This window comes from Chiloscyllium plagiosum, unplaced genomic scaffold, assembly GCF_037043375.1.
Source record: "Chiloscyllium plagiosum isolate Xiang-an unplaced genomic scaffold, Cpla_swu_hap1 HiC_scaffold_23, whole genome shotgun sequence".
In the NCBI taxonomy this organism is placed as follows: Eukaryota; Metazoa; Chordata; class Chondrichthyes; order Orectolobiformes; family Hemiscylliidae; genus Chiloscyllium; species Chiloscyllium plagiosum.
The window spans coordinates 57,638,328-57,650,918 of NW_028270161.1; the positions used below are offsets into that span (position 1 = coordinate 57,638,328).

Sequence of the window (12,591 nt, forward strand, 5' to 3'; positions counted from 1 at the left end):
AATGCAAGCTCCAAACTATAAGAAGTCAAAAAAAAACAAAAAGGAAGGTTTAGGCAGAAAAGGAGCTTTGCATGAACATATTTGGCAGTAAATATTTCATTTTATACAACCATGGGGTAGCACGGTGGCTCAGTGGTTAGCACTGCTGCCTCACAGCACCAGGGTCCCAGGTTTGATTCCAGCCTTGGACAACTGTCTGTGCGGAGTTTGCACATTCTCCCCATGTCTGCGCGGGTTTCCTCCCACAGTCCAAAGATGTGCAGGTCAGGTGAATTGGCCATGCTAAATTGCCCCTAATGTTAGGTGCATTAGTCAGAGGGAAATGGGACTGGATGGGTTACTCTTCGGAGGGTCGGTGTGGACTGGTTGGGCCAAAGGGCCTGTTTCCACACTGTAGGGAATCTAATCTAATCTAAGATATAGGAAGAGACACAGGCCATTTGGCCCATCAAGTCTGCTCCACCATTAGATCATGGCTGATATGTTTCTCAACCCATTCTCGTGCCTTCTCCCTGTAACCTTTGATCCTCTTACTAATCAAGAACCCAGCTATCTCTGTCTCAAAAGACACTCAAGACTTGGCCTCCACAGCCTTCTGTGGCAATGCAAGATAGCTAACATTCTTCTGTATTCACTCAAACCCGACAGTGAAACAATGAACCTACATAATCAGGCACATTTGCATCAGTTAAAGCCCTAAGTTAAGTCAAGACAATACAACTAAGTGAAACAAGCCAAATGCTCCAGCTAACTCTCTGATGGTGACATCAAGAGAGAGATTGGCAAGAGATAGTCACTGGACAAGCAGCAGCAGGAGGTCTCACATTTGCTGGTAATTCATGTCCTGCTGCTGAGTTTTTCTAAAGATATAGAATGTCAGGCTTGACTTGCTCCTGATTACACAAAATTTATAGGTCCTCTTTCTTGTAGGAAGTTTTTAAACTGACCAACCAATTGGTCACACCTGAGTATAGATGGATGCTCTACAGGCTCAGAAAGGCTTCAACTATTGCTAGAAACTTATTAAATTTAACAGCTGACTGTAGTACTGAAACCCACACAGCTCCCAGCACTGAATTGCAAAACTGTTTCATGCGCATCTCTGATCTTCATGTAAGATCAGACATTCTTTCAATCACATATTAATGAACAAACTCCTATTAACCAAAGGAAGACAACTTCATACAAAGAAAATGAGTTCAGGATCTTTCAAGTTAAAGTTCTCAAAACAGTTGCCAACAGCACAATAAATGTGCTTGCTCTCATCAGCTTCATGACTTCCACAAAATGGTGAACATAAATCCTAATCTATTTTTGACTTCTTTAGTAAAGTTTACTTCTTCTTTAGCAAAGGGAGTTGCAACAACCCTGAGTATTTTGATTATTCTGATCACAGATTTGATCATGTTTACCACAATAATGAAAATAAATGGAGTGTGCAAAATGACTTCAGTGTTAAAGAGAGTGAGGAAATACACAGGAAACCGCAGTCCAGTTAGCACGAGAATGGTATAGAATTATTAGAGGAGAAAGTGAGGTCTGCAGATGCTGGAGATCAAAGTTGAAACTTTATTGCTGGAACAGCACAGCAGGTCAGGCAGCATCCAGGGAACAGGAGATTCGACGTTTCGGGCACAGGCCCTTCCTGAAGAAGGGCCTGTGCCCGAAACGTCGAATCTCCTGTTCCCTGGATGCTGCCTGACCTGCTGTGCTGTTCCAGCAATAAAGTTTCAACATAGAATTATTAGAATCTAATACAAGGATTAGATTAGATTACATTACATTACAGTGTGGAAACAGGCCCTTTGGCCCAACAAGTGCACACCGACCCACAACCCACCCATACCCCTACATTTACCCCTTACCTAACACTACGGGCAATTTAGCATGGCCAATTCACCTGACCTGCACATCTTTGGACTGTGGGAGGAAACCGGAGCACCCGGAGAAAACACACGCAGACACGGGGAGAACGTGCAAACTCCACACAGTCAGCCGCCTGAGGCGGGAATTGAACCCGGGTCTCTGGCGCTGTGAGGCAGCAGTGCTAACCACTGTGCCACCGTGCCGCCCACGGTGATGTGATTGCACAATACCCAGAAAGGCTTAACCTTATTAGGCAATCTCAACATAATTTTATGAAAGGAGAATAGCCTTCAATAAATGTATCAGAGCTTTAAGGGAAACCAGTAGAAGTAATATATGTAAAATTTCAATATTATTACTTGAAGTCCTGCCTAAGTGGTTGTCACACATGTTAGAGTATGTGGGTTAATATATTAGCATGGATTAGTTAACAGCTCCAAAAAGAGTGAAAAATAAATGGGACATTTTCTGAACTTATGGCATAAAATAACGGAGTACTACAAAGATCAATGCGTTTATGATTTACATAAGAGAACCAAGTGTAATGTATCAAGTTCACTGACAACATGAAACTGTCAGAAGAATGCATAATCTGCAAAGTGATGGGTTCAAATGGATAAGAAGGTGGGAGATGGAGTATAAATTGAGGAAGCTCAAAATTATCTATTTTGGAGGGAAAAAGGAAAAGCTTTGAGGTGGTTAAAGAGGTGTAGTACAAGGATCATGAAAAATTAACATGTACATAAAGCCAGCAATTTGGAAGGCAGGTGACATTTTAGTTTCTTTACAGGGGTTTAGAGGAGTAAGCAAATCTTACTACTGTTACAGAGGATTTAATGAGAATACAACTAGAGGGACTGTGGACAGTTCAGGTCTCCTTACCACAAGACCATATGTCCCTTGAAGGGGATGCAATAAGGCTTTACTAAATTGATTTCTAGAACAAAAATGGCTAAACTAAGAGGAAACATTGAACAGAACGAGCCAATACTTTAAGAGTTTAACAGAATGAAAGGTGACCTCATCGAAAAATGGGAAATCCTTCAATAGCTTATCAAGGTGGATACGAAGAGGCTATTTCGGGATAAAGAAGCACTTATTGAGAACATTTTCAATTACAGGATTATGAAAGTTTCAAATTCTCTTCCTAAGAGTGCAGAGAATGCTCAGTTATAAATACAGTGAAGACTGAACTAATGCATTTTTTTGCACAAAAGGAATCAAGATATCTGGGTACAGTTCAGAAACGTGGGAGTCAATAGAGAAGTTCAGATATAATGTTATTGAATGACAAAGCTGCATGATCTTCCTCTGCTTCTATTCATGTCCTATGGTCTAACATACCTCCAAAGACTTAACAAGAGCTTGGGTTTCAACTAACTGCCGGACTTGTATTCTTTGCACATTTTCAGCTTGCAAGCCGGAATTTTCCCTCTCAGCCCTCAGCTCTGCAACCTCAGCCTCCAAACTCCTGACCTTCTGACAGAGTTGGGCCTTTTCCCTCAGGAGTGCTTCCACACGTTTACTGTCTCTGGTGGGGTCAATATTCATTATCTGGTCGTTCAGAGCCTGTTTGTCAGCGTCCAGTCTCGAAATCTGATGAAAGAAATAAACAATTAACAAATGACAAATAATCTTGTCCATCCATCAAAAAAAAAACAAACGCAACAACCAAATAATAGTCAAATGTTCAGACTAGAGTTTACAGAACCAGATAAACTCTCTGCAATCCAGCCAGACAGCATTCAGGAAGTAGTAGACGCATTAAAATCTCAGACCATCTAAGGAAATTTTTTTCTCCAAGTTTGAATGTAATTCAACTCAGTCTTGCTGATAGAATCAGCCCAATTGCCCTAGGAGACTGTTAAGTGCAAAATTATCAGGTCTCTTGCAGTTACCTATCTGCTGCAGGTTTGTAGGAAGTGTTTGCAGCCTATCTTGTCCATATGGTAGCATGAATATTGTCCAAATGTATGTGGCTACATGGAGTCTACTTGAAATTCGATGGTGAATAACAATGAGATTTTGAGCTGTCTTGGTTTCTTGTGGGCCTACACTAATCGACACACCATTCAAGGATGCTACAGGATGGTTGGTGTAACAAATGAAAGATGTGATTCAGTGAAGGATGGTTTTCTGAAATTGGAATTCAAGATACATTGTGGGCCAGATCTTCTTCTCATTTAACTCAGCTACCTGGCAGTGCTTAACTGGGGCGCGGTGAAAGGATGATGTGGGGTAAGTGTTGGTCAGTAATTTTATTATACAAATGATGTGGCATGCCTCATATTTCAACAGACTTAGATTTAAAACCTCAGATCAACAGCGATAAGCTTGGGAAATATATCAGAGACTAGAACATACAACAGGTATGTGTCTTTCCATCATTGCCTTTAGGCCGGAAAAAGTAAAAACACCTTCCCTTTACCCCCACAACTAAACAAGCAGTACCCTGACACTGATTTCCAACTTGATCTTTAAATTACTATCTGACCCATAATCTACAATCCCCACCTGTGATCCTCTCTATTCTACTGCACTTACTGAACTACCCTAGATGGGCCTACCTTCTCAGGCCTTTCCACCAAACTGACAACCAGCCTCGTAATTGTGTTGGCTGTTCATCGATAAATAGAAAAACGAACTTCAATTTGGTTTCTCCTTGTTTAGTGTCAATTCTGATAAGATATTGCTTTCAAAAAGCACCATGAGCTGTTTTACCACAACAAAGGCACTTTATAAAAATTATTTATCTTCTAATGTGATCAAGAACAGAGACAGAGGCCAATCGTTCAATTCCCAACCTAGAACTGCTGAGGCCAGTTGTAGTACCTCACATCGCTCCCTCTTTGTAGTTCCTTATACGATGGCTGAGATCAACTGTGCAGCACAGATCTGGGACCTTTATGATTGTAGACTAGTTACTCAGGGAATAAATCAGCCTTCAGGAAAAGTCAAATTGCAGTATTTGTAAGCCATGGAGTAAGAAAATACTTAATGTCCTGTGTCAGCAAAAGCAGCATGTTTTTCAGCAATTTTCAGCTGAAACCAGGAATACATCCAAATCACCAGGTGAAACATTTTTATTCTGACGTTCTGTTGTAAACTTTCTCCAGCAGAAATGTTGTCTACATGCCTTTTGCATTCTCTTCTTTTAATTTGTCACCTTGAAACCCTGAGTACTCTTATTTCTTTTTATAAAATTAAAAAAAGACCCATAAAATGCCTTTAAACATTTTCTCTATTGTAGATGAAATGCTGAATTGTCTACTTGCTAAATTTGGGTGTCTTTTTGTGCATACCAAGATAACATTTAATAATCAGTAAGCTGGCAGATACAGCCCTCTGCATTGCTCATTTAAGGTCTGCAAAGAAAATACATTGATTCCCCTCAAACATCTTAATCAGTGCTTTTACTCATGCTATAAATTAAATTCAAATGTATTAATTATCCAGTATAGTTAGAATCCTAAGCTAAATAAATTAATGATCATAAGACTTCTGTTTAAAATAATTGTGTCAAGCCTAAAGCTTTGAGAACATGTTCTCAGACCTTCTTTATCTCTTGTGTTCTATTCTTGAGTAATTGCGAATACCACCTAGAGGAATCAAGCAGGATTGACTTTAAACCAAAGAGAGATAACACTTTCAAATATCTAGAGTAAACAGGGCTGAATAAAAAAAAACTACAAGTGAGAACCATTACCAAGATTGGTAATGTTGATTGACTGTTGATTAGAAACTCACCGGGTAAATCCTCCAGAACAAGCAATATTTCAAAGTGGCTTATAGCATTATCATTCAGTTATCCACACAACATAGATCAATCAACCTTCCTTCAGAATTCTGATGCACCTTTGTGCACAAGTGAAAGAAGTATTACTAAATTACAACAGAAATTTAGTACGCAATTGCTCTATGTAAACAAAAACTTCCAACGTAGATTGGAAGGATTTCCAAGCATCATGTAGGTGCTGCATACAGTTGTCTGAAATTAGAATGATAGGACACAAGAGTTAACAGGAATACTGTTTACTTTTCTTGACCATATTTGACATTAATGTACATAAATCAGTTTTGCTTACCCATTGATCTCCCATGTAATTTCACTAATAAAACAGTGAGTCTTTCAGGATTTCTACCTATTCTCCATGCACTGTTTATTTTCCTGTTCTGTTGTGTATCCATTTTTCTGTGCTTATTCTGACATCATTTTCAATCTCACTCTGTAAATATTTGTTCCACTTCTTTAACTGTCACTCAATCTCTCTTTGCTCTTCACCCATTTCCTTACATTTGTCTTGATCTCTCTTTCTGAACACCGATCGAGGTGGCTGTATCTTTCCCCAAAAGTCCAATTGCTGTGCTATTTGATTATTGAATAACAGGCAAGCAGCGCAATACAAACGTGTAAAAAAAGCTCACTGTGTATTCAAGAATAAGTAGTTAAGGCATTAAATTAAGGCACAAATAAATTTGATGCTGTACTGCTTACCCTCGCTCAGCACCTGAAGTTAGACAAAAACTGTAGCCATCAGGTCTTCAATGTAGCCAAGAATCACCTACTTAACAAACTGCAGCATCTCTGAGAAATCACTGGTCAACAATTTGGATCCTGTACTTACTCACCGCTAAGGTAAAGGGTTCATTGAAGCTTGCATAAATTTCCATTTAAGCTGTGTCTATTAAGTAAAAATTCTTCACTTCACTCTCACTGGTTAAAAAAAATCCCTTTTCTTCTCAAGGGATTTTTGAGGTCACTTATACAACTACAGTGTATACAACTATATCTAGACATGATATGCAGTATCAACACCACTTTCTCCATTCTGCCTCAGTTTCTCTCCTCTGGGAGTTTAGATCAGATTTGTGGGTCACCCCAGAAAGGAAACACCTGCTCCCTGCAGGTGACTGAAAGCAGTAGGCCGATGCTGAATTTCATACAATGAAATAAATGTACACTAGAGCTCTTAAAAGTGACAAAGGTTTAGATGCAAAGATGGCTATGAAAAAGAATCAAAATGATGTCAAAGTTGAAAGATAATTGGTTGGTGAGTATCCATTGTGAGTGTCTGACTTCAAATAATTATGTTCATTAGAGCTGACTGGTGAGTAAGTTTAATTTCTACTTTCTAGTCTCTAGTTTGAAGTAAACAGCATGAAAATAAGCATAGGTTATGACAGAACAGGTCAGGTGTGCTGAATGCCCATCCTGTGCTACCTGGGAGTCATGGTGCAGATATTTACATGTGCAAAAGTGTCTCCAGCTGCAAACACCTGAGCTTATGTGAGGTTCAAGTCACTGCAGTGCACCTGTGAAGCTGAAAACGATATGGATAGCAAGTTTAACAAAAAGGTCACAGTGCAGATTAACAGCACGTAGGCAGAAGGTGACCATTCATCATCATTACTGGTAGTATCTCACAGAAAAGGACTTTTCCACACTCAGGGTGAGTCCGTAAATGGCTGTTAAGTCCAATATGGCTACTGCAGTTTCCACTACATTTGGGGCAGAAGGTGGTTGTGGGAAGGAGTGGGTGGGCCTTGGTATGGCAGCATGGTCCTTTCACTGCTTTCACCTGGTTTCCGCTTTATCCTGACTGTAAATTTCGAGGTGCTCAACGCCTTTCCAGATGCTCCTCTTCCACTTTGGACAGTCTTGGGCCAGTGATTCCCAGATGTCTTTGGGAATGCTGCACTTCACCAGTGAGGGTATCACTGAAGCGCTTTCTCTGTCCACCTGGGGTTGGCCTGCCAGTTCAAAGCTGAGAGTAGAGCACCTGCTTGGGGGTCTTGTGTCGATCATGCAGACATCGTGCCCAGGCATCATAGCCAATCAAGAGTAGTCAGTACCTCAACGCTGGGGATGTTGGCCTGGTGTTGGTGCATCTTTCTTCCCAGCGAATTCACAGGACCTTGTGCATGCAGTGTTGCTGGTACTGCTTCAGTGTCTTGGGTATCTGCTGCAGACAGTCCATGTCATGACATCCATAAAAGAGGACTGTGGGGGGAGACAGGTGTGGGAATGGAAACCAAACCAAAAATCTACAATCCAACCTAACTTTGAAGGAAGGAATGCGCATATTTCCTTCAAAGCCATATGTTACTTGATCTAAACAAGTCGATGAATGCACAGTGAAGCTCGATGGGTGAATTAGAATCACAGAATCCCTATAGTGTGGAAGCAAGTCATTTGGCCCAATAAGTCCACACTAATCCTCCAAAGAGCATCCCCCTGCAACCTTCACCTGGAACTCTGCACCTCTCATTGCTAATCAATCGAACCTACACATCCATGGACACTATAGGCAATTTAGCATGGCCGATTCACCTAATCTGCACATCTTTGGATTGTGGGAGGAAAGCTACATAGATGTGGGGAGAACGTGCAAACTCCACACAATCGTCCTACGCTAGGTCCCTGGCACTTGAGGCAGCAGTGCTAACCACTGAGCCACCATGCTGCCCCACTTGGCTAAACAAAACTAACTGTAACCACATTGCTAAAGAGCAGCAGTCGGACCACAGCACTAAACAGAAAGGTTGCATAAATGTGTTTGTCTAAAGATGTGGTTTCATATTTGGGTTAGCACAGGATTTACCTTGAATCTAGGTGGCAGCCATTTTTGCTTCCATTTTAATGAACACTGACCGCAGTCAGATCACATATATGCACACAAACACGGTGGCACAGTGGAAGAGGAGCATCTGGAAAGGCGTTGAGCACCTCGAAATTTACAGTCAGGATAAAGCGGAAACCAGGTGAAAGCAGTGAAAGGACCATGCTGCCATACCAAGGCCCACCCACTCCTTCCCACAACCACCTTCTGCCCCAAATGTAGTGGAAACTGCAGTAGCCATATTGGACTTAACAGCCATTTACGGACTCACCCTGAGTGTGGAAAAGTCCTTCTCTGTGAGAGACTACCAGTAATGATAATGAATGGTCACCTTCTGCCTACGTGCTGTTAATCTGCACTGTGACCTTTTTGTTAAACTTGCTATCCATATCGTTTTCAGCTTCACAGGTCCACTGCAGTGACTTGAACCTCACATAAGCTCAGGTGTTTGCAGCTGGAGACACTTTTGCACATGTAAATATCTGCACCATGACTCCCAGGTAGCACAGGATGGGCATTCAGCACACCTGACCTGTTCTGTCATAACCTATGCTTATTTTCATGCTGTTTACTTCAAACTAGAGACTAGAAAGTAGAATGCCTCATAATGTTGAGCCTTTCTGGGTATTGTGCAATCACATCACCGTGGGCGGCACGGTGGCACAGTGGTTAGCACTGCTGCCTCACAGCGCCAGAGACCCGGGTTCAATTCCCGCCTCAGGCGACTGACTGTGTGGAGTTTGCACGTTCTCCCCGTGTCTGCGTGGGTTTCCTCTGGGTGCTCCGGTTTCCTCCCACAGTCCAAAGATGTGCAGGTCAGATGAATTGGCCATACTAAATTGCCTGTAGTGTTAGGTCAGGGGTAAATGTAGGGGTATGGGTGGGTTTCGCTTCGGCGGGTCGGTGTGGACTTGTTGGGCCGAAGGGCCTGTTTCCACACTGTAATCTAATCTAATCTAAACCTTAAAAAGTTCCGGTTCTGCTCAGCAGTAAGAGAACAGATACAAGGTCTCCAAGTGAAGCAGTGTGTGAGCTAGCTGAAAGGTCTGAAACTTAAAAGCACCGGGTGGTTTATCCTTTACCTGACTGCATCAGGTACCAGGGTGTTATCTATCCTGGTTTCATTCTTTCATGTTATTGGTCTCCACTGGGATTGTAATAACCCTTTAGTCTTCAAATCATTTCAACACTCGCCATTAAGAACAAGGCATTAAAATAACAAGGTGTTTCTTCAAGGCCACAATCTAACAGCAATGTCTCTGACAAGAACAGTTTCATTGAGCACAACAACTTTCGACTCATGAAAAAGCTAATCCATTAGTACTCAACCCCAGGAAAAGAAAACAGTACCAATGACTTGGAAATAGCTTCACTTTGTATCTCCTCGTCCAACTGACCATGCTTGCTCAGACACTGATCAGCTTTGGGTCAGTCCAATAGAATTCCCCACCTAACATCATTGTCAGAACACTGTCACCTCAATGACTGCTAGGAATTCATTTGTTTTCTGTTGTCAAAACCTAGCACATGCTTCCTTCTTTCTCTTGACCAGAGCATCAATTTCTCTAGTCATCCAGGATTCCCAATATCTACCAGCCTTGCCCTTCTCACTAACAGAAATATACTGTTTTGGACTATCATCATCTCACTTTTGAAAGTTTCCCACTTTCCAGCCGTCCCTTTACCTGAGAAAGTCTGCCCTCAATCAACTTTTGCCTAATATCACCAAAATTGGCCTTCCTCCAATTTAGAACTTTAACTTTTAGATCAGGTCTATCCTTTTCCATAGCTATTTAAAAACTATTAAAATTATGATCACTGGTTCCAAAGTGCTCCTCCACTGACACTACAGTCACTTGCCTTCCTTATTTCCCAAAGAAGGTCAAGTTTTGCTCCTTCTCTAGCAGGTGCACCAAAATACCAAAGAAGAAAGTTTTCTTGTGCACATTTAACAAATTCCTCTCTATCCAAGTCCTTAACACTATAGCAGTCCCAGTCTACGTTTGAAAAGTTAAAATCCCTTACCACCATAATCCTATTATTCTTTCAGATAACTGAGATCTCCTTAAAAGTTTGTTTCTCAATTTCCCACTGACTATTGGCGAACTGTATAGTACAAACCCAATAAGGCAATCATTCCTTTCTTATTTCTCAGTTCCACCCAAATAACTTCAATGGATGTACTCCCCGGAATATCCCCCCTAAGTAGTCGTAATGTTATCTCTAGTTAAAAAGTCACTCCTCCTCCTCTCTTGCACACCCTCCCCTTTCTATCCATCCTATAGCATCTATACCCTGGAACATTAAGCTGCCAGCCTGCCCATCCCTGAGCCATGTTTCTGTAATAGCAATGATACCCCAGGAACCACATTTCCAACTACGCCCTGGGTTCATCTGCCTTACCTGTTAGGCCTCTTGCACTGAAATAAATGCAGTTTAATTCATCAGGCCTACCTTGTTTTCTGCCTTGCTGCTTTCTGCCTTGTTTGATTTGTTTCTTTTCTCAACTTTAGCGTCCTCAGACTGATCTCTTTCCTCACTATCTCACTGGCTCTCCCCAACCTCCAAACTTGCTTGTTTAAATCCTCCCAAGTAGATCTAGCAAATCTCCCTGCCAGCATATTAGTTAATGGTAAGGTCCTGAGGAGTATTGCCAGACAAAGAGACCTTGGGGTACAGGTTCTTAGTTCCTTGAAAGAGGAGTCACAGGTAAACAGGGTGAAGGCGGTGTTTGGTTCACTTGCATTTAACAGTCAGTGCATTGAATATAGGAGTTAGGAGTCATGTTGTGGCTGTACAGGACATTCGTTAGGCCACGTTTGGAGTACTGCGCTCAGTTCTGGTCTCCCTGCTATAGGAAGAACGTTGTTAAACTTGGAAGGGTTCAGAAACGTTTTACAAGGATGTTGCCAGGTTGAAGGGTTTGAGCTACAGAGAGAAACTGAATAGTCTAGGGCTATTAGCGCTGGCGTATCAGCGATTGAGGAGTGACCTATAAAAGTTTTTAAAGCATGAGGGGCATGAATTGGACGAATAGCCAAGATCTTTTCCCAGGGTAGAGTCCAAAACTAGAGGGCATACGTTTAAGGTGAGAGGGTAAAGATTTAAACGGGGACCTAAGGGACAACTTTTTCACACAGAGGGTGATGCACGTATGGAACAAGCTGCCAGAGGAAATGGTGGAGACAGACACAATTACAACACGGTGGGCGGCACGGTGGCACAGTGGTTAGCACTGCTGCCTCACAGCGCCAGAGACCCGGGTTCAATTCCCGCCTCAGGCGACTGACTGTGTGGAGTTTGCACATTCTCCCCGTGTCTGCGTGGGTTTCCTCCGGGTGCTCCGGTTTCCTCCCACAGTCCAAAGATGTGCAGGTCAGGTGAATTGGCCATGCTAAGTTGTCCGTAGTGTTAGGTAAGAGGTAAATGTAGGGGTATGGGTGGTTTGCGCTTCGGCGGGTCGGTGTGGACTTGTTGGGCCGAAGGGCCTGTTTCCACACTGTAAAGTAATCTAATCTAAGTAATCTAATCTAAAACACTTAATAGGCATCTGGATGGATACATGAATAGGAAGGGTTTAGAAGAAAATTAAACTAAATTAATTTGGGCTATTTGGTCAGCATGGACAAGTTGGACTGAAGGATCTGTTTCCATGCTGTACAACTCTAAGACTGCTGTGGCTCAGCGAGGTCCAAAATCACCAGCACCTCAGAGTAAGAAGGGAGGAGCCATATATGCTGCCTCGTTAGTGACACTTGGGCATCATGGTGGCTCTGTGGTTAGCCCTGCTGCTTCACAGCGCCCGGGAGTTTGCACATTCTCCGTGTCTCCAGATGCTTTGGTTTCCTTCCACAGGGATTCTATGATTCTAAAATCGCTACAATAAATAATGAAAAGGAAATACGCTGCTAGTTGGGTGCATCAATGATAGGAAATTTTGTACTTTCAAAAAAAAATCCATGTTAGAAATTAAGGGCAGTTTCACAGAAAAGTCATATTGGACTCAAAACATCAACTGTCTGTCTGTCTCTCTCTCTCTCTCTCTCTACAGATGCTACCAGATTTGCTTGAGCTCCTTCACCACTTCTAAATCCATGCTTGAAGT

At 42.1% G+C, this 12,591-nt stretch overlaps 1 protein-coding gene across 1 annotated transcript in view; it reads right to left on the reverse strand.

Annotated features, from left to right (window-relative positions):
- Positions 1-12,591, reverse strand: part of cep83 (centrosomal protein 83) — a 54,841-nt gene that overhangs the window by 17,932 nt on the left and 24,318 nt on the right. Inside the window, exon 6 of the mRNA XM_087999709.1 lies at positions 3,211-3,462. Coding sequence (XP_087855835.1) covers positions 3,211-3,462 — 252 coding nt within the window. The remainder of the gene's footprint in view (positions 1-3,210; positions 3,463-12,591) is intronic.